The sequence below is a fragment of the Equus caballus genome, chromosome 15 (assembly GCF_041296265.1).
Source record: "Equus caballus isolate H_3958 breed thoroughbred chromosome 15, TB-T2T, whole genome shotgun sequence".
NCBI classification, from domain to species: domain Eukaryota; kingdom Metazoa; phylum Chordata; class Mammalia; order Perissodactyla; family Equidae; genus Equus; species Equus caballus.
In genome coordinates, this window is record NC_091698.1 from 15,867,310 (window position 1) to 15,890,730 (window position 23,421).

Here is a 23,421-nt window from a genome sequence, read left to right on the forward strand (position 1 = left end):
GAGGAGGAGGCGGCGGGTGCACACACAGATGCAGCGCCCGTGACCAGTGGGCAGGTGGGTACCTGGGGGAGAGGATGATTTCCACAGTACACCAGGAAGTATGGACATTTCTGGAGACAGCACTGCCTTCTCAGGATACAGGCCGCCAGCAGCGGAGGGTCAGGCCAGCTCCAGGCCAGTTTTAGTCCATTTGTCCCACTGTGCCTGCCCAGAAAGCCCAGGGTGAAGAAATAGCCCCAGGTGGGAGACGACTATACGGTCTGCAGCGCAAAAGTTCTCGTCCACTTCTTACAGATCCACTGCAGTCCATCAAGCATCAGGCCTGAACTGACTGCTGGGGAGCCCAGGTGGGGCGGAAGTCCCGCTGCCCCACAGGACCCCAGTCGGATGCCTGCCCACAAACCTGCACCCTGTACACGCTTCAAACCCCAGCTGAATGGGCTGCAGGAGAGCTCTCTGTCAGTCAGTCCTGCAGGAGCACGGGTCCACCACATTCCTTCAGGAGCACCAGCTCCATCTCTTGGCATAAAGTACACTCCAAACTGTGCCATCTGCCTGAGTGGCATCCAGAGAAGGAAGCCCCAGGCTCCCTCGCGGCACCAGTCTAGCTCGGGTTCCAAGCCTGCAGAAGACCCCGGCTCTGACCACTCTGATCTCACACACCTGCTCGGCCTCAAAGAGGACAACAGTCTGGGCTAACTTTCCAACCCACCAGGACACACCCTAAGGCTAGGCAAGAGTCACAGTGGCCTTTTGTTCCACATTTCAAGCACCTCAAAAGGGAATCAATATAAAAACAGTGAAAAACGGTCCTCAGCAATCCCCATTTGGGGCTTCTGGTGTCACTGGTTGTTGCAGAGAACCCAGGAGTCTGTTTCTGAGCATCTGAGGTGGCACTGTGGCTGCGGCCAGGGCTCCTAGGGCGATGGTGTGGGGCTAGGCACTGCACAGGCTGCAGCCCTGCCCAGGAAGGTGCAGGACAAGGAGGAGTGACGCCCCTGCCATGGCTCCTGGGAGGAGGGCCAGGCCCCTGAGCCTCAAGGGCCACAGGGCTGTCCTATCTGAGGAAACATACAGGGTGTAAGGAGCCTGTGCTCAGAGCAGAGGTGGCCCTGTGAGGGCCAGTATGGGGCACAAAAGGCCACAGAGCCAGAGAGATGAAGGAGACGCCCTACATCCTGGAGGGAAGAGTATTCGAAAGGCACATCTCCAGTGGCTAGGCAATCAACCCTGGGAAGGCACAGATGGGCAACTTGCCAGTGACTTTGCGTATGACTGCGGAACCAAGGAGAGCTGTCAGAAGCCCAGCTGGTTGGTTTCCCAGCCCTGCGCCCACAGTCTTGGCCTCCCTGATGATGCCTGACCCTCCTCCAGAGAAGGGGGTAGCTGATGGGCCTGACTCAGCCATCAGCAAGGGGTGGATGCTACTGTTACCTGCCTTGGGGTTCCCTATAACATTTTTCCCTAGCTTCCTAAATTGCAGTGTAAAAAAGAGTGCACAAATGTTAACTGAACACCATTTTACAGCTGCTACAACTGTGTAGCCACTCCCCAAACTAAGATCTAAAACACCTCCACATCCCAGAAGCCTCCTTGTCTCTTCCAGTCAATCTGCCCTTGAAGGCACCGCTGCTCTGACGTCTGTTACCCCGAGGTAGTCGGGCCTGCTTTGGAACTTCCTTTAAAAAAATCCTACAGCATATGCTCTTTTGTGTCTGGCTTCTTTCAAAAATCTAGAAAACGTAGTAATCTTTTGTTCATTTTCACTACTGGTTAGCAGTCCATCATATGGACATACCACACTTTATCCATTCCACAGTTGATGGACATTTGAACTGCTTCCAGCCTGGGGCCATCATAATCAAGTTTCCGTGAACATTCTCATGTATGTCTTTGAGTATCCCTGTAACAGTCTGCCTGGGAAAAAGTTCCATTGGCTAAAAATGTCTGGGAGCTCAGATTTTTGACTTCTAGATTGCACGGCAAGTGGTATTCATGCATCAAGTTCTCAGATCTTAAGCAGCAGGATGAAGAACACCCCCCGGGAGCTGAAGCAAACGCACAAATGGAAGCTTACAAAGTGTTCGGGAAACCGTGCATCTTACAAGTCTATCCGACCTTAGACTATTGTGAAGTAGCTTCCTTCTCTCTTAGAAAAGGAGGCTCCAAGCTCAGGTCATCCCTGGACTAGTGAAACAAACGCCCAGGGTGAAAGCAGCAGCGGGGGTGGCAGCATGGCCTTACCTCCACGTACAGGAGGGGGAAAATCCCAACCTTGTCCCCCAGCATTCCTTCTGCCCAGTTGTCATCCACTCTTCTGATCACGGTCAGGACTTCGTCCTGGAATTGCCGGAGCCACCATGTACACAAGCACGGGGACATGCACACAACAAAAAAGAGAACAAGAGACCGTTAGTATTGTTGAGGCTAAGAAAAGACTCCAAGCAGTGATTCAAAGAATGGTTAGTACTCTTTGCGAGGTGTGACATGAAAACAGTCAACCCTGACACCTTCCCTAGGGTCTCTCTTTCTCTCTTGCGTAGTGATTACAGCTGCAAAGATTCCCTGAATGGAAAAGTGGGGCAATCTACAATATAGTTAGTATTTTAAAATTCACGTCCCCATTGTTTATTTAATGAAATAAAATATTTTGAATATATAAATTCAGCTAAGTGTAAAACATTTTAAGTTTCTGACTCCATTAAAGAACATTTTTAATGACCCAATCAAACTATATTTATTTAGAGTCATGGGTACATAAAGCTTTGAATAACCCTCTTAAATTCTATGGCATGCCAGACAATACCAAGGATAAAGCACAGAGTGGAAACGGAAGGAGAAAGGAAGAGGCCAGAAGCAAGGAGGAAGACTGACAGGCAGCTGGTGAGGAAGGACAGACCCAGGATGCCTTCACAGGTGCCAGGAGCTGCAGTGACAAATGGCGGGGGGTGTGGAAGGGAAGGTGGGAGAGAGAAAGGACTGAGAACTGATGGAGAACAAAAGAGGGAAATGACTAGGAGGAAGCCCGGGGGAGAGAGAGACAACACAGCCTGCAGCAGGGTCATGAGGGCCAAACAGGGACGCCATGGGCAAAACTGGTACGGACACCAGGGCTCTCTGGCTGGCCTGCGATGCCTCTCCAGTAACACTCTTCCTTCAGTACACAGGGTGTGCAGGGGAGCCCCCCAGGACAGTCTCCCTAACCATCTGTCACCCCCACCACGCCACGTCAAAACCTCCCTGTCATCTGCACCTCAAGAATCTGCTAGGAGACCAGCTGGCCCATCTGGGACTCTAATGGGCTGAGGAGCTGATGGCCAAGAGCGGCCTAATGGAGGAACACCTACTAGATTTGAATGTACCATGTCTTCCCAATGAGGCTTCAAAACTTTAATGTGAAGCAATAACCTGGGATGTGTAGGCCTCTCCCAGGGTCAGAGGAACGTTTTAGGGCAGGAGACTTCATGAAATCATCAGAGAAGATGCTTCACCATGAGCTGAGGGAGTACACAGTTTTGGGGTGTTCATATAGGGCGAGATAGAATGATCTAATGGGAACCGGATAAGCCTTTCAGAGAGCAGAGAGGGAAAAGCAAGGACAAGCACCCGTGCTGGGAAGTCCCACCTAGGTCTCTCCCAACCTCTCCTCTCCAAGGAGCAGAGTGGAGTTGAAGGGCAATCACATCCCTTGTTTGCTCTGTCCTCAACTCCAGTTTCCCGCTGTACAGGATAACAAATAACAAAATGATTTCTGACTTTTCCCAATTGATAGAGGCCAGAAAAATGCAACATAAGGGAATCCTACCATTTCACATATTACAGGGTAGCTGGTTCTTGGGCTACAGGATAATATTGACAAGGGTTTCCCTCTAGCAAACCCTCAGCCATTAGAGTGTGAGAGCTTTTCTGATAAACATTAGGGCGAAAGTGGCCGACAGGCTTGAGGAGAGATACACAGAGCATGCCCCTTATTCCTGCACCTTGCTCACCTCACAAGATCACAACCAGGAGAGCCCTGAGCCCATGAGGAACTCAATTCAGATTTAGCCAAAGACGCCTAAGACTTCACTGATCACACAAAGGGAGAGGCAATGGTGGGGTTCCTACAAGCCAGAGTTTTTGCAACAGCAAAAGAACATACACGAAAATTTAATTCTGTAAACTTAAAAAGAAGAAAATGCCAGATTAATTTTGGTAAAAAAAAAAAAGAGAGAGAAAATGCCCTAATATGCATACAATTATTTAACACTGGTCTAGAAATTAGAGCCAAAGAAATAAGAGAAGATAAAACAAGAAGTATGAATATTGGAAAGAAGGGTATACAATTTTCTATCTAGAAAATTAGAGTATCCACTAAAAAACTAGAATAAGTAAGAACTTGAGCAAGGCTGCAAATTTTAAAAGAAACACATAAAGTCATTGGTTTTCTTATCTACCAGAAATAATCAGTTAGAAAATGTGATTAAAATTGGTTAACCATTAAAAAAACTAAAGTTAGTTCCCTAATTCACTGTATATGCCAAAACCAATTCCATAAGGATTAAAGATTTAAATGTCAGGGAAAAAGTCTTTGAATATCCAAGAAGAAAATACGAATAGATATTTAATCTTGAGCTGGGGAAGGTCTTTTGATGTATGATAACAAAAATTTGGCTACAGAAAAACTAAATTCTCTATGATAAAAACAGCAGAAACAAAACAAAAGGGCAAATAAATCAGAAAAATACTTGCAGGATACATGAGAGTCCTTACTATATAAGGACTTAAAGACACAGGAGGAGAAAAAGACAAAGATCTTAAAAGAAAAGTAGGCTGGGGGCAAAACCCAGACAACTCACAAAAGAAGAAAAGCAAATTGCCCTTAAACACATTTAAAAATGTTATACCTGACTAGCAGTTAAAGAAATAGAATTTTAAACAAGAAGATTCCTTTTTTCCTTCTTTGTTCTTTTTTGCCATCAAATTAGCAAAGATGAACATATAGCCAACCCACAGTGCTGGCAGCATGCAGGGAACGGGCATGCTATTTTTGGTGGAGGTATAAATTTATGGCAGGCAGTTTGGCAATTCCTATCAAACATCAGAGCCCAGACACCCACAGATCTAACAATGCCACTTCCAGGGACTCCATTCTAAGGAATCCAAGAGATGCAAAACAATTGAGCTCTGAGGATGTTCACCACAGTATTTGTTCAACTAGAGAAAAACTAGAGGCAAACGCACAGCAAAGGAGGATTGGTTAAATAACTTATGTATTGTCCACCAATACCACACCCAACTCCAGTCCACTCCAGCCATCCTGTCCTACCTAAGGAGGAGGGGGAAAATGGAGAAGCGCATGTGGACTTCACAAGCTAGAAGAACAGTCTCCTTAGAAGACTGAGAGCTAATCACAGGATCACAGGACTGCGGAATGCTTGCCTTCCCCCCACAACTTATAATCACATTGCTAAAGGCCTATTCACAGCAGTTCCTTTTACCTGGTACATCATGTCCAGTTATCAAAAAAAATTAATAGACATACCAAAAGGCAAAAACAGTTTGAAGAGACAGCAAGTTGCAGAACCAGACTCAGATACAGTAGGGATGTTGGAATTATCAGACTGGGAATTTAAAACAACTGTGATTAGTATGCTAAGGGCACTGATGGATTAAGTAGACAGCATGCAGGAACAGACGGGCAATGTAAGCAGAGAGATGGAAAGTCTAAGAAAGAACCAAAAAGTAATGATATCACAGAGATCAAAACCACTATAACTTAAATGAAGAGTGTCTTCAATGGACTTATTAGTATACTGGATATGGCTGAGGAAGAATCTCTGAGCTAAAGGATATCTCAATAGAAACCTTCAAAATGAAAAAGCAAAGAGAACAAAGACTGAAAAAAGAAACAAAACAGACTGTCCAAGGACTGTGGGACAACTATAAAGGGTGAGCCATACATACGATGGGAATGCTAGAAGGAGAAGAAAGGAAGGAAGAGAAGAAATATTTGACACAATAATGACTGAGAATTTCCCCTAAATTAAGGTCAGACACCAAACCATAGATCCAGGAAGCTCAGAGAATACCAAGGAAAATAAGTGCCAAAAAATCTACACCTAGGCACGTCATTTTCAGACTACAGAAAAATCAAAGGTAAACAAAAAATACTGAAAGAAGCTAGAAGAAAAAATTACCTTACCTATAGATGAGCAAGGAAAAGAATTACACCCAATTTCTGAGAAATCAAGCAGGCAAGAAGAGAGTGAAGTGAAATACTTAAAGTGTTTGGAGGAAAAAAACAGCAACCTAGAATTCTATATATACCCTAAAAAATTATCTTTCAATAGTGAGGGAGAAATAAAGATTTTCTCAGACAAACAAAATTGAGGGAATTTCTTGCCAGTTGACCTGCATTGTGAGAAATGTTAAAAGTTCTTTAGAGAGAAAGAAAACAATATAGGTCAAAAACTAGAATCTACATAAGGAAAGAAAGAACGTCAAATAAGGAGTACGTGAAGGTAAAACAAAAACTTTTATTTTTCTTATTCTTAGTTGATCTAACAGATAACAGTTTGTTCAAAATAATAATAGCAACAGTGTAATCACATATGTATGCTTATGCATATATCATATATTATATATGTATGCTTATGTATGTTTATATACAAGTGAAATGAATGACAGCAATGATACAAGGGATAGGAGGAAAGTGTTATTTTGTTACTATAAGGTACTTGCACTACCCATGAAACAGTACAGTGTTATGCGAGAGTGGACTTGGATCAGCTGTAAATGTACACTGCAAACTCTCGGAGAGCCGCTAAAATTATCTAAAAAGAGGTATAACTGATATGCTAGGAAAGGAGAGAAAATGGAATTATATAAAATGTTCAGTCAAACTACAAAAGGCAAAAAAAGAATGGAAGACAAAAATAGGAATAAAAATCAAGGGCAATAAATAGAAAACAGAAACAAATATGGTAAATACTAATCTAACAATATCAATAATCACTTTGTATGTCAATGGTCTAAATGCACAAAATAAAAGACAAGATTGTAATAATAGATCAAAAAACAAGACCAACTATATGTTGTCTACAAGAAATATGCTTTAAATATAAAGACACAGAGTAAAAGTAAATGCATGGAGAAAGATATACTATGCTAACCCTAATCAAAAGAAAGTGGACATAGTTATATTAATTTTGGACAGAGCAGAATTCAGAGCAAGGGACATGGTCAAGGATAAAGAGGAACATTACATGATAAAGGGGTCAATTCTCCAAGAAAACCTAACAATCCTTAATGTGTATGTGCCTAACAACAGAGAACATGTGAGGCAACACTAACAGAACTCCAAGGAGAACAGATGGATCCACCATTACAGCTGGAGATGGTGAACAACACCGTCAAGCAACTGAATATATTGACATCCATAGACTACTTCATCCGAGAACAGCAGAACACACATTCTTCTCAAGCTCACACGAATGTTCACTAAGACAGATCACAGTTTGGGCCATAAAACACACTTTAACAAAGTTAAAAGGATAGAAACTATGCAATGTCTGCTCTCGGACTACAACAGAATTAAACTAGAAACCAATTCAAAAAAGCAGAAAAATCCCCAAGTACTTGGAAATTAAACAACATGACTCTCAATAACACTTGATTCAAAGAAGAAATATCAAGAGGAATTTTTAAATATTTTGAAATAAATGAAAATAGAAACACATCTTATCAAAATTTGTGGGCTGCAGTGAAAACAGTGCTTAAAAAAAATTCATAACACTGGACGCATATATTAGAAAAGAAGAAAGACCTAAAATCACTAATCTAAGCTTCCAATTTATGAAACTAGAAAAAGAACAAATTAGATTCAAAGTAAGCAGAAGAAAATAAATAATAGAAATCAGAGCAGAAATCAATCAAATTGAAAACAAGAAACAAGACCAAAAGCTTGTTATTTGAAAAGATCAATGAAATTGATAAGCCCCTAGCCAGGTTAACCAAGAAAAAAATAGAGGGGACACAAATTATTAATATCAGGAATGTAACAGGGGACATTACTACGATTCAATGGATATTAAAAAGGTATTAAAGGAGGGGCTGGCCCCGTGGCCGAGTGGTTAAGTTCGTGCACTCTGTAGCAGGCAGCCCAGTGTTTCGTTAGTTCGAATCCTGGGCGCGGACATGGCACTGCTCGTCAGACCACGCTGAGGCAGCGTCCCACATGCCACAACTAGAAGAACCCACAACGAAGAATACACAACTATGTACCGGGGGGCTTTGGGGAGAAAAAGGAAAAAATAAAATCTTAAAAAAAAAAAAAAAGGTATTAAAGGAACACTATGAACAACTATGCCCATAAACTTGATAATCTACATGTAATGGACCAATTCCTTGAAAGACGTCATCTGCCAAAAATCACACAAGAAGAAACAGACCATCTGAATAGGCCTATGTTTATTAAAGAAACTGAATCAATAATTAATAAACCTCCTAGGCAGAAAGCCCCAGACGCAGACGGGTTCACTGGAGAATTCTACCAAACACTTAAGGAAGAAATTATACCAAATTCTCTAACAATCTCTTCCAGAAATTAAAAGCAGAGGGACTACTTCCTAACTCATTCCATGAGGCCAGCATGACACCAATACTAAAACCAGACAAAGACACGGTGAGCAAAGAAAACTGCAGAGCAATCTCTCATGACCATACATGCAAAAATCCTCAACAAGAAATCAGCAAATTGAATCCAACAAGGTATACAAAGAATTGTACAGTTTGACCAACTGGAATTTATCCGGGTATGCAAGGCTGGTTCAACATTCACAAATTAACGCAATCTATCACATTAGTAGCTAAAGAGTAAAAATCCCATGATTGTATCAATAGATACAGAAAAAGCATTTGACAAAATCAAATACCCTTTCATGATAAAAAAATAAAACTCTCAGTAAACTAGGAATAGAGGGAAACTTCCTCAACTTGATAAAGAACATCTACAAAAGACCTACAACTAACCTCATATTTATTGGTGAGAAAGGTGAAGCTTTCCCACTAAGATCAGGAACAAGGCAAGGATTCTCCCTCTAACTACAGCTTCTCAACAACATACTGGAGTCCTATCTAATGCAATAAGAAAAGAAAATATATACCAATTTGGAAGGAAAAAGATAAAACAGCCTTTGTTTGCAGATGACATGATTGTCTATGTAGAAAATCTGAAAGAATCAACAAAAAAACTACTGGAACTAGTAAGTGATTATAACAAGGTTGTAAGATACAAAAGTCAAACATTTTCCTATATATCAGCAATGAACAAGTAGAATTTGACATTAAAACACAATACCATTTGCATTAGTACCCCAAAGATGAAATACTTAGGTATAAATCTAATAAAATAAGTACAAGATCTATATGAGGAAAACTACAAAACTCTGATGAATGAAGAAATCAAAGAAGAATGAAATAAACGGAGAGATGTTCCATCTTCATGGACAGGAAGACAATATTGTCAAGATGTCAGTTTTTCCCAACTTGATCTATGGATTCAACGCAATTATGATCAAAATCCCAGCAAGTTATTTTGCGGATATTGACAAATTGGTTCTGAAGTTTATACAGAAAGGCAAAAGACCAGAATAACCACCACGATAGTGAAGGAGAGGAACAAAGACTGACACTCTCCAACTTCAAGACTTACTCTAAAGCTACGGTACTGAAGATAGTGTGGTATTGGCGATAAAATATAAAATCATATATACTGACCACAGAAACATATTGTGCATGATCCATTAATTTAAAGTTCAAGAACAGACACAACTCATCTATGGTATTAAAAGACGTGGGAGGAGAGAAGGTTGGGGGGACTGGGGCATGATATCTCACCATTTCTCCACTGGGTAGTGATTATAAGAATATATTCTTTTCATTCATCAAGTTGCATAATCTTGATTAGTGGACTTGGTCTATTACACAGTACTTAAATAAAAAGGTTTTTTTTTAAAGAAAAAACGGTCATAGTCTATCAGGTGTGGACTAGTCATGCGCCCCTTGAATGTAGCATTTGGTCTTAACAAACCTCCAAAGGGACATCACATACTGAGGAAGCCAACCATTACGTAAACAGTCTGCATCAAGTCTCAGAAAGCTAGAGGAGAAAGTGGGATCGCTGAGCCTGAGAAATGTGTGTGTGTGTGTGTGCGCGCGCACATCCATGCACACGTGCACAGGGGGTTGGGGAGGTATGATTATTGTCTTCGCGCTTTGGCTTCTTTACCACACTGAAGAGCTGGGCTCATTCTGGGTCACCCAGAATTAGCACCGAGGGCTCTGAGTTACTAAGAAGCAGACACAGTTGCACATAAGGGAGAGCTGTCCAGAAACAGGCCGCCACCTCTTAGGCCAAGGAATTTGTCATCACTCCAAGTGTTAAGCAGTGCAAACCTGTTCCTCATCCAGTCACCAATGTGAGCATCCCTAAGTGCCAGGCATGAGAAGGAGACAGTCCCTTCTGAAGAAGAGCTCAGCGCTTGGCGGGGGAGACCTCGTAGTAAAGATATGGACATCACCCGATGTAACGTAAGTTCAGTAAAATCCCACCACAGTGCAGTAAGTGGGATCTGAAATGCAGTCATGTCAAATGTGACCTTAGTGAAATGAGAGGTGGAGCCTGCACAGCCCCATCTGCCTATCACATGCAAATCCAATGGAGTCCTAGCCCTGGTTTGCTGGCACCTGGTGGAAGGTGTCTGTTCTGCCTCAAACACTGACAGGGGCAGTTCCGGGTCTCACGGCTGCCTGGGATTTCAGGACAGTAGCAGGATCCAAAACTGCTGGGAGAATGCTAGATGCAGGAAGCCAGTCACTCTCCACACACACAATAAGGAATGAACTCTGCCTAAGAGTGCTGAGGAAGGTTTCCCACGGCGCTGCCTATGACCCAAACTCACACAACGGAGACAGCCCCCAACGAGGAACACACAAGTGCTGGGCTAGGCAGAAACTCATGACTTCTCTCGCCACCAACGCAGGACTAGGAAAAGAGCGACCACTTTTCACAGTTGGATCGCATCAGGTCTCTGATGTGATGTCATATTTGACAGCCTGGAGCCAGTGCTTGCAGAAGGACAAGGAAAGGGGAAACGCCTGCTCTGGGGCCTCCCTGGAATGCGGAGAAGTCCTCTCTCCTGAAACACTGACTGGGCCTTACATTTGACAATGGCAAGACTGCCGTGCATGGGTGGAGGCAAATTTCAGTTGCTGCTTCATAGAGAACTTGCCCCCTTCATGTCACACTCAATGTGGCGGGCTGCCAGTGGCCTCAGAACAAAGCCATGCTGAGTGGGATGTGCAAGCAATCATCGTGTGCTTGGCCTCTGTAGTGCTGTGCTTTGCGTCACAGGTCAGCAAACCTTTCTAGAAAGGGCCACAGAGTCAACATTTCAGGATTTGCTGGCCATCATGTCTCTGCCATGTACTCAACTCTGCAGTTTTGGGGTGAAAGCAACCAGACACGACAAGTAAATGAAGGAGCCTGGGCTGTGTGCCAAGAAAACTATACTTACAAGAACAGTAGCAGGTGGACAGAATTCGGCCTGCGAGCCCCAGTTTATCACCCTTGCTTGATGTAGAGGAGTAAACACAATCTGACCAGACACCAAAGACACCACTGATGGTCAGACGGACACACAAGTTTCTGGGCCAATATGGCAACATTTGAGGATTTTATGAATGAGCGTTGTTTCCACAACATCACTTCACTTTCAGACGCACGACTCAATTTCACTTACAGGTTTCACATAAGGTGCTCGTTACTTGCTGTGGGTCAGTAGACTTCCATATGCTCTTTTCCCTGTTCCCTGAAACATCCAAGCTTTGAAAATACACCAAATGCCGTTGCCGTATGGCAGTGGCTCTCCTTTGTATTCCGGTGGTCTCAGGGTGGTCCTAATGATTGTAAGTCTGCACAACGTCGTTATTAAAAAACCACATTGCCTTTCTTCCCAAGGCTCAGTGGGTAATGCCTTTGCAAAGGATTCAGGCCCCGTGGTAGGCCCACCCCCAGAGGGGGCCTCTAACTGCATTTTAATTCATCTGCCTAACTCTCCTAAAGTTTGCGCATTCGCTTCTACCAGGGAAAGAGTAAAGCTGCAACCAGATGGGCTCCATGAGGAAGAAAGGCTGCAGCATAGTGCACTGAGGCTCTGCCTCCGGACTCTTGGAGGCTGGAATGTGGTGTCCCGGCAGAAGCCCTCTGGATGCCACTAAAGGTGCTGGCTGAGCGTACCGCCCTTCACTGCCACTTTAAAGGTACATTCAGTAAAGGTCAGAGCTCACACCTCAGGGGCTCAGCCTGAGACGCCAGGCTCACCGAAACCCTGGAGAACTCACTCGCCTAGTAGCTCTGGATAAACCAATCTCTGGGGCCTAAGATTTCACTCTCCTAAATCAGCTGTGGGGCAACAACACATAGAAAACCCCTAGAAATAGCCCCTGAAGGGCCAGGAAGAGGGAGGCAACGGCTCCGCCGGAGAGCACTCCAGCTCCTCCTCTGTCCCCTTCCACTTGCACTCAAGGGTTCCGAGAGGTCATAACGTCCCAGAGACCAGAGGTGCCCCTTTGGAAACTCGGCTCATGGGCTTGCCCTTCAGCTCTGGCTCCTGCTGGGCTGGGCCACGGCCATGGCAGCCACCTGTGGCGGCATGCCTGGGGACCCGGCCCGTCACCAGCAGCATCCATTGTCAGAATGCACGCCAGCCACAGACAGAGCCCAAGTCACTGTTTCACAGAAAGAAGGGACAATTAAAAAGGGAAAAGCTCAAAAACTCCCTCAACCTTTTGTAGCAGAAATAACACAAATTGTTCCTGATAGCTGTCGGCAGGCCCAGGTGAGGCTCTAAAGGACTCCGCGACCTGAAGGCCCTGCTGCCCTGCCAAGGCCTCAGCTGTCAGGACTCTCCTGAGCCCGGGGGGCTTTCTCCCATCTTCCTGTCTCATCACCTAGTCTCAACTCCAGGCGTTGCCAGACGCATGGAACCAGCAAAGAGAGCAACACTGCATGAGGGAGACGCAGAGGCTCAGAGCAGCTCAGGGCTGCGGGAACCTGCAGCCACAGGGTGGGCCCCTGTGAAAGTGGAGAGGTCAAAGGTCAGGTGTCACAACCTCCCCCACTACACAGCCTGCAGCAGGCATGGCTCGGTGCTGGGATAATGCCAGTCCTGGCCACCCTCTGTGGGCTGCGAGCACTTGAGGGTGGGACTCTGCTGGCCACTGTCCTTGGCACTGAGCCTGGCACCTGGAACACACTCTTGGGATGACATGTGTCTGAAGAGTGGATGAACAGGACAAGGAGGCCGGGTGAGCATGAACTGATGCTCCCTGCAGCAAGGCAGAGCGCCCGCACCAGCTTCACCGTCCACTACGGATTCAAAGTCCTATGTGCCCTGCACTGTCCCATGCCGGGGACAGGCAGTGAGTAGATGACTGAGGATCCTGCCCTCAGGGAGCCTGCACTCCAGCCAGGAGAGGTGACAATGTTCTGTCAATACAAGTACATACCTTCTTGGGAGGAGAAAATGGGATGTGGAGTGCTGGGTAGGCAGGGCTCCATCACAGGGGCATCGGGCTGCCCTGAGGGCCTGCAGACAGGTAGGGAGGGCATCCAGGCTGTGGGCCGGCTGCAGATGCCCTGGCGGAGCCAGCAGACTCACCTGGACAGGAGAGGCCAGGAGGCCAGTGTGGCTGGGAGCGGAGTGAGCCCGGGGTGAGCGGGGGAAATCAGCTGGGGAGGGAGGCAGGGGCAGGTCGGGGGAGTCTTGTTGGCAGCACAGACTTTGGTGTCAACTCTGGGGAAGAGGAGAAGCCAGTGGGGGCCCTGAGCAGAGGTGGGCACCCCTGACACAGGGTAACAGACTTGCTTGCTCCAGCTGCTAAGGGGAGAACAGGTGGGGGCGCCCACAGTGAGCCAGGGGACAGCGGGGTGGGGCACACAGGGTGTGGGGCCTGTCCTGAGAGAAGAGCTCACATTCTGAGAAGGCTTGAAAATCTTTCCTGACAAAGCTTCAGACATATTCCAAGCTTTCCTGCAAATCAAAATGACTCCCTGTACAGATTCCCTGACCTCTACCTTGACGTCAAAGAAGGGGGTGGGCAAGGACACACCTCAGCAGCCCCTCAGGCTGCCTCTACTCCTGTCACCTCCTTTCTGTCTCCAAGCTGATCATCTTAGTAAAGTGCCTCCTCCACACAGGCCCAGTGGACACTCAGGGGGCTGCAGGGTTGCTGCCCAATTTGAAGGAGGGGTCCTGCTCCACGAGCCAAGAAAGTGACTGGGTTTCTCTGGTGTGTTTGAAACCAGGAGCTGACTTGGTTTAACTACACTCAGCTAGTTGTCTGTCTGCAGTGGAAGCAGATAGAGAACGCGTCATAAAGCCCCCGTGGACGACGTCTCCCATGCCTGGGTCTCCATGGTAACCGGAGCTTCAGTTTTTTGGGAACTGAGAGGCCACCCCTTGTCCCATCAGGCTGGTTAAGACCACCAACTCATCAACTGAGCCTGCAAGGATGACTGATAGGTGACCTTTGATGTCAGAGGGCCGAAAACTCCACCCGCAGAGCATGGTAACGCCGCTATTTTGTGAACATGTGTCCCGTGAAGAGCCATGAAGCTTGAGCACGCTTGCGCAGATCACCAGTTACCTCACTTCTCCTCACCTCCAAGCATCGTTCCCACACTGAGACCACCCCGCCCCTTTATTCCATAAATATCCCTAATCCCTATTTTGGGGGGATGTAGATCTGATATTTGTTCTCCTGCCTCCTTATTTGGCTGTCTTGTGAATTAAATCCTCTCTCTGCAGCAAATGCGTCATTTCAGCGATTGGCATAATCGTGCAGCAGGCAAAACGAACCTGGTTCAGACAGTGGCCAGTAGTTGACTGGTTCGGTAACCAGTTTTTCATGGTTTACCTGAACAGAATACAGAGCTCAGAAGGAGAGAATGTTTAAGAGCCGCCCCGCTCTCCTTGGGCTCATTCCACTTTGGTCCATGGTCACAAAGTTCTCGAGTCTTGAAGGTGCTCCCAACTGCCATCAGGAAGAAGCAAAGATGACAGCACAGGCCTGGGTGCCCAGAGACAGGGACAGCAGCCTTGACACGGGCTGAGTGGATTCCACACCCCTGGGCAAGTCCCTCCAAGATTTAGCCACCAGGAAGATAGGGTATAGCGGACCAGCCCTAGGAATTCTCAGCTCTCCACATGGGGTGTGCCTTAGGAAGGCTGTCTGTCCTCCTGTGAGCATTCTGGGCTGACATGAAGAGTGGGACGTGTCAGAGGGAACCGTGGCTCCTCCTGAAGCAGGAGGAGAGCACACGGCAGAAAGCAAGGATTGGGTGACTATCTGGTTCTCTAAATGCCTTTGCTCACTGCATCCTACTGCCAACTCCATTTTCTAGTTAAAAAAGAGAGTCCAAGAGTAAGAAAATGTCCCAAAGCCACCACATAATAATACAAATACTCTGGAGCCTAACCTCTGTCCACATTTTATCTAAGCCTGTCCCTGGATCAGAAGAACATAGTGTGGGGTTAATGCTGGATTCACTCACAGAGGAGAGCAAGGATGGTGAATTTTGGGAAACGATGACTAAGCTCTCAGCAGCGTGAGCGGATCACGTGGAAGGAGAAAGTCTGACTAGATCAGGACAAGCGGCGACAGTGTTTTCAAAGGGTTTCGCCAACTCAAAGCGTCCGTTTGGCCCTGGAGGGTTGGGGCGAGGATGGGAGAGTGTGAGATGAGGACTAAAAAGCAGCTGTCCCTGTGTCCACAAGGCCTGTGGCTTCCCCATGTGCAAGGACGGTGGGGACTCAGGCCAACGTGGTGAGCCTCGGGTCCCCGACGCAGTGGGTCCACGAGTGATTCTGTGACTGGCTAGGTGCTGCCTGAGACAATCTCACAGCCTCTGAGGGCTCCTGAGCCAGAGAGAGTGAACTCACTAGAGGGCAGCCCCAGGCCCTTTACATGCAACACAGGCCCCTGGCAAGGGGATGGAACCGTTCTCATTAACTGAAAGTTATATGGTCAGGGCTCCACAAATATTTGCTGAGACTTGTAGTTGAGCGAAAATAAGATAACATGGAGTAAGCCACCACACAAGGCATGGAGCTCGAGGCTTCTCTTGATGCCGAACCCTCAGCTCGGCTCTGGACTTGGGTCACCTAGCCCTCGGCCCCTGGGGGAGGGATGAGTGTCCTGCCTAGGAAGATGAGGAGCCAGTGGCCCAGCAAGGGCAAGTGTTCTCCTCAGGTCACACGTGGGATCCCGAACTGCCAGGCCCTGCAGCACCGTGCCTCCAAACCCAGCCCTCCCCCAACGCGGAGGCCACGGAGAGCTGGGGGAGCTGGGAGAGCTGGGAGAGCTGGGAGGGCTGGGAGGGTTGGGAGGGCTGGGAGTGGAGAGCGTGGAGAGCTGGGAGAGCTGGGAGAGCTGGGAGAGCTGGGAGAGCTGGGAGAGGTGGGAGAGGTGGGAGGGCTGGGAGGGCTGGGAGAGCTGGGAGAGCTGGGAGAGCTGGGAGAGGTGGGAGGGCTGGGAGGGCTGGGAGGGCTGGGAGAGGTGGGAGGGCTGGGAGGGGTGGGAGGGCTGGGAGTGGAGAGCTGGAAGAGCTGGGAGAGGTAGGAAAGCTGGGAGAGCTGGGAGGGCAGGGAGTGGAGAGCTGGGAGGGCTGGGAGGGCTGGGAGTGGAGAGCTGGGAGGGCTGGGAGAGGTGGGAGAGCTGGGAGAGCTGGGAGAGCTGGGAGTGGAGGGCTGGGAGGGCTGGGAGGGCCGGGAGGGCCGGGAGAGCTGGGAGAGCTGGGAGAGCTGGGAGGGCTGGGAGTGGAGAGCTGGGAGGGCTGGGAGGGCTGGGAGGGCTGGGAGGGCTGGGAGGGCTGGGAACAGGCTGCCGCAGGGCCCAGGATGCTGCACTTACTTCCTCGGCCTCCTTATTTGCTCTTTGGAGAAGGCCCCCTAAGAAGTTACAAAATATGCTTTTTATACAAAAAGTAATTATTCATTCTCCACGAACATGAAACAAAGACTTTGGTTTTAGAATGACTTAATTAATGCAATTTTAACAGGACTGTTCAAAAGCCAACATCACAGGTAAAAATCTTGCTTTGGTCCCCTGCTTCATGCCTTTTTAAACCCCATCACTCCATCACAGTGACTCTGTGGCTTTTAGAGACCGCTCTTCCTTACTGACTCAATGGAACACATTCAAACAACAAAGCCTTCTCTGGAGGCGAAACCAGGCTGGCCTGAAGCTGCAGTGTCGAAGCACAGACAACCTCTGGTCACCCGAGGTGTGACCTAAACGGAGGTCGGAGGTCGTTAGGCAGAACCAGCATTCCAGGCCGTGACAACGAGCTGGGAAAATCTCGGGCAGGTGCCGCGGGCAACAGGAGACCCAAGCCGAGTAGAAGGAGCCAGGACGTGTTGCCCGCGTCCTGGGAGGCTGCGTTTGGAGGCATTCAGTGGTGACAGGCACAGAGAAACCGGGCTCTTAGTAGAGGCTGTGCCTGATCCAAGCAGGAGGGGACAGTGGGTGTGGGTGACAGGTTCTGTGAACACCCTGGGGGTCACGGCACTGATCTCGTTGGGGTCACACCCAGGGCGCTCTAACCCCGCATGTTAATCCACAGGATTCAAGGAAAGAAAGTCCTTGGAAAACATACGACATACGGCACCTCCCACCCGGCCTCCTGTGGAAAGGGACGTCACGTTCCACGCCAGGAGACCCCCTGACCTCTCACAGCTAGCGCCTTTGCCTCTCAAATGCCACATCCGTGGAGAGCCCTCACGATGACACCCCCTCAACAGGGATGCTCGCTCAGCCCAGGGACATCACGGTACCCCCACCACGTAACTCAAAGTAAAAACAGTGCCAACCACAGGATAAGTCTAAAGAAGCCTAACGGAATGCTGACTTTCCCATAAGGACCACTTTAATGTTTCTTTTGAAATATCAGATACCAAATTCTATCAGTGAATATTTTGGAACCCTTACTAAATGTTCAGTCTGCCTCCTGGGCAACCAGCACAGCTCATTACTCTCTGAAATTGTCTTTTGAACCCTTATCTCTTGACTTGCTGTTGCTGTCTCTCCCACTAGACGCAAGCTGCACGAGGGCAGCGAGTCCATCTGTGTCTCCGGGACACAGCGCAGTTCCCATAGAGTTGGGGCGGGGCACAGGTTGTTGATAAGAACCCAAGCCCCTCTGGCCTCTTGTCCAGTGGGCTCTGGTCTTCATCTGGAGTCGAGCGTCCCAGGCAGAGGTCGTAGAGTGGGGCAGGTTATGGTGGCGGCAGGAAAGGCCGGCCTTGGCTCACAGCAGGAGAGGCTGGAGGCTGCAGGGCGCTGTCAGTCCACAGTGAGCTCTCCTGGCTTGGAGAGCCTCCTCTGGTGAAATTCTGTGAGGGGGCCTCGTGTCTGTCCCTGGAGCCAGCTGAGCTGGGAGGAGCCTGGAGCCATAACGGGGTCTGTCTCCTTAGCAAGGGTCCAAACATACCCAGAGTGGTTGTTGGAGTCCCTGTTCTTGGTCACAAGTGACAGCACAGAGCATGACGGGCCCCCTGAGCGTTCTTCTCTCAGGGCAGGAGCTCCAGAGCAAAGTAGAAGTGAGCAAAGCAGGGTTCCGTCTGCCTGACACTGTACTTTGGGCAGCCTGCCCCTCTGCCCTCTGACTGAGAGCAAGCTCGAGGGAGAGCGAGAGGGAGGGAGAGAGAGAAAGAGATAGAGAGGGAAAGGGAGAGAGAGAGAGAGGGAGAGGAGAGATGGGGAGAGAGGGAGAGATAGAGAGAGAGAGAGGGAGAGAGGGAGAGGAGAGATGGGGAGAGAGGGAGAGATAGGGAGAGAGGGAGAGATAGAGAGAGAGGGAGAGGAGAGATGAGGAGAGAGGGAGAGATAGAGAGAGGGAGAGAGAGAGAGGGAGAGGAGAGATGAGGAGAGAGGGAGAGGAGAGATGAGGAGAGAGGGAGAGATAGAGAGAGGGAGAGAGAGAGAGGGAGAGGAGAGATGAGGAGAGAGGGAGAGGAGAGATGAGGAGAGAGGGAGAGGAGAGATGAGGAGAGAGGGAGAGATAGAGAGAGGGAGAGAGAGAGAGGGAGAGGAGAGATGAGGAGAGAGGGAGAGATAGAGAGAGGGAGAGGGGAGATGGGGAGAGAGGGAGAGATAGAGAGGGAGAGGAGAGATGGGGAGAGATAGAGAGGGAGAGAGGGAGAGAGGGAGAGAAAGAGAGGGAGAGGAGAGAGGGAGAGATAGAGAGAGGGAGAGAGAGAGAGGGAGAGGGGAGATGGGGAGAGAGGGAGAGATGGAGAGGGAGAGAGGGAGAGGGGAGATGGGGAGAGAGGGAGAGATAGGGAGAGAGGGAGAGAGAGAGGCTGGGAAAGGGAGAGGGAGAGAGGGAGGCCTGGATGCAGGCTTCTTGGGAAGCTGCATCAGCTAGATGACAATTGGAATTAGCATCAGAACACCTTGATGAAAGGAAGGAAGAAAGAGTTGAATCCCTGAATGAAAAATAGATTATTCACTGTCAGGCTGAACAATGGAACAAGACATAAATAGCAGCCATGCGCAGGACATGCCAATTTTGCTCAAATATGGTGTGCATGGCACTGCCGCAGCCCTCCAGAGCGCTCTGCACCACAGCCAAGTCCTGCACTGAGCAGATGGAGACAGAGAGACAGAGAGAGAGAGAGAGACAGAGAGAGAGAGACAGAGAGAGAGAGAGAGAGAGGGGGGTGGGGGGGGGAGGGGGGGAGAGAGAGAGAGAGAGAGAAAGAGAGAGAGAGAGAGGGAGGGAGGGAGAGAGAGGGGGAGGGAGAGAGAGACGGGAGTAGAGAGAGAGAGAGAGAGACAGACACGGAGAGAGAGAACAGTGTCCTCTCAGAAGGGGAAGATCCTGGACTTCTTAAAGTTGGAGATTTGAGTTGGAATTCTAGCTCGGTTATTTACAACCGTTTGTGTGTGTGTGTGAGAGAGAGAGAGACAGAGAGAGAGACGGAGGGAGGGAAAGAGAGGGAGAGCAGAGGGAGGGGTTGGAGGGAGTGGAGGACAGACAAGAGGACAGGGACAACGGAGAGGCTGACCAGCCTTGGGTAAGGGGCGTGGCTCTGAGCTTTGGTTCTAGCGTCAGGAAGTCAGGCTCCAATGTGTCCCGTGGGCACCTTGGCGGGTGTGCAAACACAGTGCGAGCGTGTCAGTAAAGCACTTGGCACCCGATTAGTCAACCGGAGGTAAGTGCGCTGACTGCGTCAGGCAGACAAGACAGCAGGGCTTCAGGGGTTCCAGCGCCAGGGGAGAGTGAGTGTGAGCATGAAGACGAGGAAGAGGGACACCCACAGACATGGGTGGAGCCGTCAGTCGTGGTCAGAAGGGACCCTCGGGCCATCACCTCTGTTCTCTCAATGATTGACAACCTCTGAGGCCTGGGAGGCCAGGAACCAGACCCCAGCATTTCCCTGGGCTCTCCCGGGATGACTCCACTGGTGAACACTGTTTAGTCCTACCACATGGGGTCCCTCTCAGCAAGACCGACCTGGCCTCTTCAAATGGCCCTCAGCGCCATGTCTGCCAACCCTTCGGAGTACCTCGTGCTCTGGAGGATGTGCTGTGACATGTTGGTTTCGGGCCCGGCCCCTCTTCCCCATGACAGCCCCTAGAAGCCCCTCCCAGGGCCTGTGAGTCCTGGGAGGACCCCCTCCCTTTGCACCTGAGTCCTGCTTAGCTACCAGCACTGGACTCAGGTCTCGCAGGCCCACCGGCACTCAGCGAGGGCCCTGTCGGCTCTGGGCGGAGCCGTGTCAGGCTGTGTGCCATCCCGATCAGCTCAGGAAGTGCAAACAGCCCCTCTCCTGACTTGAGAGGCGCAGGGAGGGCACATGTCAGCGAGGGGCCAGGGTTCGAACCAGCAGGAAGGTGTACCACGCGTGCCCTGCCCCGGCTCCTGGCGGGGAGTTGCTGTGGGAGGACGGCCCCTTACCTTGGTGAAGCTTAGACAGTCCTTGTCCTGGTCTCTGTCCTTCATCTCGAAATCATACAGCGCTTTGCCCTGGGGCGGGGCCTGTGGCCAGGGCCGGACGCACTGGATGCAGCTGGTGGGCAGGGAGCCGTGTGCACCCTGCAGCTCCCCATGGTACCAGTGCTCGTCCAGCCTGCGCCGCAGGAGGATGACGTCACCCTTGTGAAACTTGAGGTCGCCGGGCTCCTTCCCCTCGTAACTGCAGAGGGCTTTGCCACAGGGGAGCTGGGAGAGGGTCTGAAAGAAAACAACACCATTGCTCAGTGGCCTTCCTGCTGCCTGGTTAGATCTGAATGCGTGGCCTGCAGGGCCCTGTGTCTGCAGGCACGTCCAGAAGGCCCCAGGGAGAAGGTTCAAAGGAACAGGCACCTCGCCACTGGGGTACAGGAGCCCATGGCCCTGCCTGGACATGAGGGTCACCACAACGGCAACTCCTCCTCAAACAGCACGTCAGGAGGGACCAGGCACCGTCCAAGGCCGTCCACACAGACCCACTCACTCTGTGCTGAGTGCGACTCTGAGGCAGGAGCTAAATTATCTTTATTTACAGGTGAAGAAACTGAGGCACAGGGAGAGAGATGGTAACTTGCCCGAAGCCCCACACCTGTAAGGGGAGGGCAGAATCCCCACCCACATGGTCTGGCTCCAGAGTGTTCTCACCCACTACTCTGTGCTGAATTGTCCTCCATTGGGTGGTATTTCCAGCTGCCAGATTTCCAGTGGTTATTATCCAACAAAATTGTCCTTACTTTGTCTCTGAACCTTCACAGCAACTCAGAACATGCGTCACGGTTGAGGAGACAGACCCACATTGACTACTGGGCCCTTCCCACTCAGTGGGCTTACAACTTGTGGAATATGCCTATGATGTCCAGCTCAGAAGGACAGCCTGGCCATGGGAGACAGAGGCCATCCCAAGGACCTTGGTCCCCAGTACACTCAAGTGAAACCAGCAGAGTTAGCCATTGATGACTAAGTAGCTAGGAACTAAAGTTTTTTCCTTTTTGCGATTACTGATTATAGCTTTTAGCTGTTTAACCCACCCATTGTTAACTGTGCTGGCTAGGCAATACGCTCTCTGACTCCCACTAGACTCCTGTAGAGAACATCTCCCTGGAGCCTGGGTCACCATGGCAATGGGCATATGAGCTGTTTTAGAAATTACAATTCCTTGTCCACTTCAGGCCGGTTGAGACCACCAACTCATCAACTGGGCCTGTGCAGATGTCACATAGGCAACATTTTGATGTCAAGAGGCTAAAACTCCTCCCTCAGATCATGCTAACGCCACCATTTTGTGATCATGGGTCCCATGAAAAGGCATGAAGTCTGACTACGCTTGCGCAGATCATCAGTTACCTCCTCTCTCCTCACCTCCAATCACCTCTCTCCACACTTCAGACCACCTTGCCCCCCCATCCCATAAATACCCCTGAGTCCCTATTTGCGGGGAAGCGGATTTGAGGCTCATGCTCTCGCTTCCTCACGTGGTTGCCTTGTGAGTAAACCCTCTCTCTGCTACAATCTCGCCCCCTTGGTGTTTGGCTTTCTGGGCAGCGGCAAAAAACGAACCTGGTTCAGTAACACAAGGTTGTAACAAGTGGTCCCCAGCTGTCACAGACCCCCCAACCATGACACATAGCTTTTGATGCATAAGGAAATCAGGTCCAAAAGTACAATTTCAAGAGCATAGAACAGTATCCTCTTAACATCATGGAGTGTTCCTGTCATCCTGTCAAAGGTTAGCCAACCCACCCAAAAGCAACCTGCCATCTCTGGTCTCCAGCAGTGACTGGCTCTGAAACCCAAGTGGAACTCTCGGTGATCTTCTACTCTTCAGCAATAAGGAGTCTGTTGAACCACCCTGGAACCTGACCGGACACCATCGTCCACTTTCTGGGCTCCTCTAACTTAACTGGGCCTGTTTCATGAAGACCAGTGGCCGCCTGGGTTTCTCTTCCTCGTCTTACCAGTGGCCAACACATGCTCAACTGAGTAAGCTTTGCCAAAGGCCCAGTCTAGGCCAGAGGAAAACAAACAAAGAGCTACCACTGTCCCTGTGTCAATACCTAACGATTTCCTAACAGAAGCCTGGTTTTCTCACCAGGGCTGCCTATGCCAAGGACTTCTTTAGTATTCGAATCAATCAATAGAGGCACAAAAGCCTGAAGTGGCAGTACATCGAAAAACTCTTTGTAGAGGACTTAATAGCATCTTGGCAACTCAATCACTCTGCATTTACGTTTCAGCAATGTCAAACGACAGCAGTTAAGAGAGAACCTGCTGGCAAAGTGACAAATAGCCACCACTAACCAATTAAACAGTAAAACCAGACAATTTTCCTTGCAGAACTAGCTGAGGAAAAAAAATCAGTT

General features: G+C 49.1%; 1 protein-coding gene across 3 annotated transcripts in view; it reads right to left on the reverse strand.

Annotated features, from left to right (window-relative positions):
- Positions 1 to 23,421, reverse strand: part of SH3RF3 (SH3 domain containing ring finger 3) — a 344,795-nt gene that overhangs the window by 124,910 nt on the left and 196,464 nt on the right. Inside the window, exons 2-3 of one of the 3 annotated variants that reach the window (XM_023618447.2) lie at positions 21,008 to 21,283; positions 2,245 to 2,340 (exon numbers count right to left, since the gene is read on the reverse strand). In XM_023618447.2, the coding sequence (XP_023474215.1) occupies positions 2,245 to 2,340; positions 21,008 to 21,283 (372 nt within the window). The remainder of the gene's footprint in view (positions 1 to 2,244; positions 2,341 to 21,007; positions 21,284 to 23,421) is intronic. The other 2 variants (XM_023618448.2, XM_070234980.1) reach the window with 2 other exon arrangements.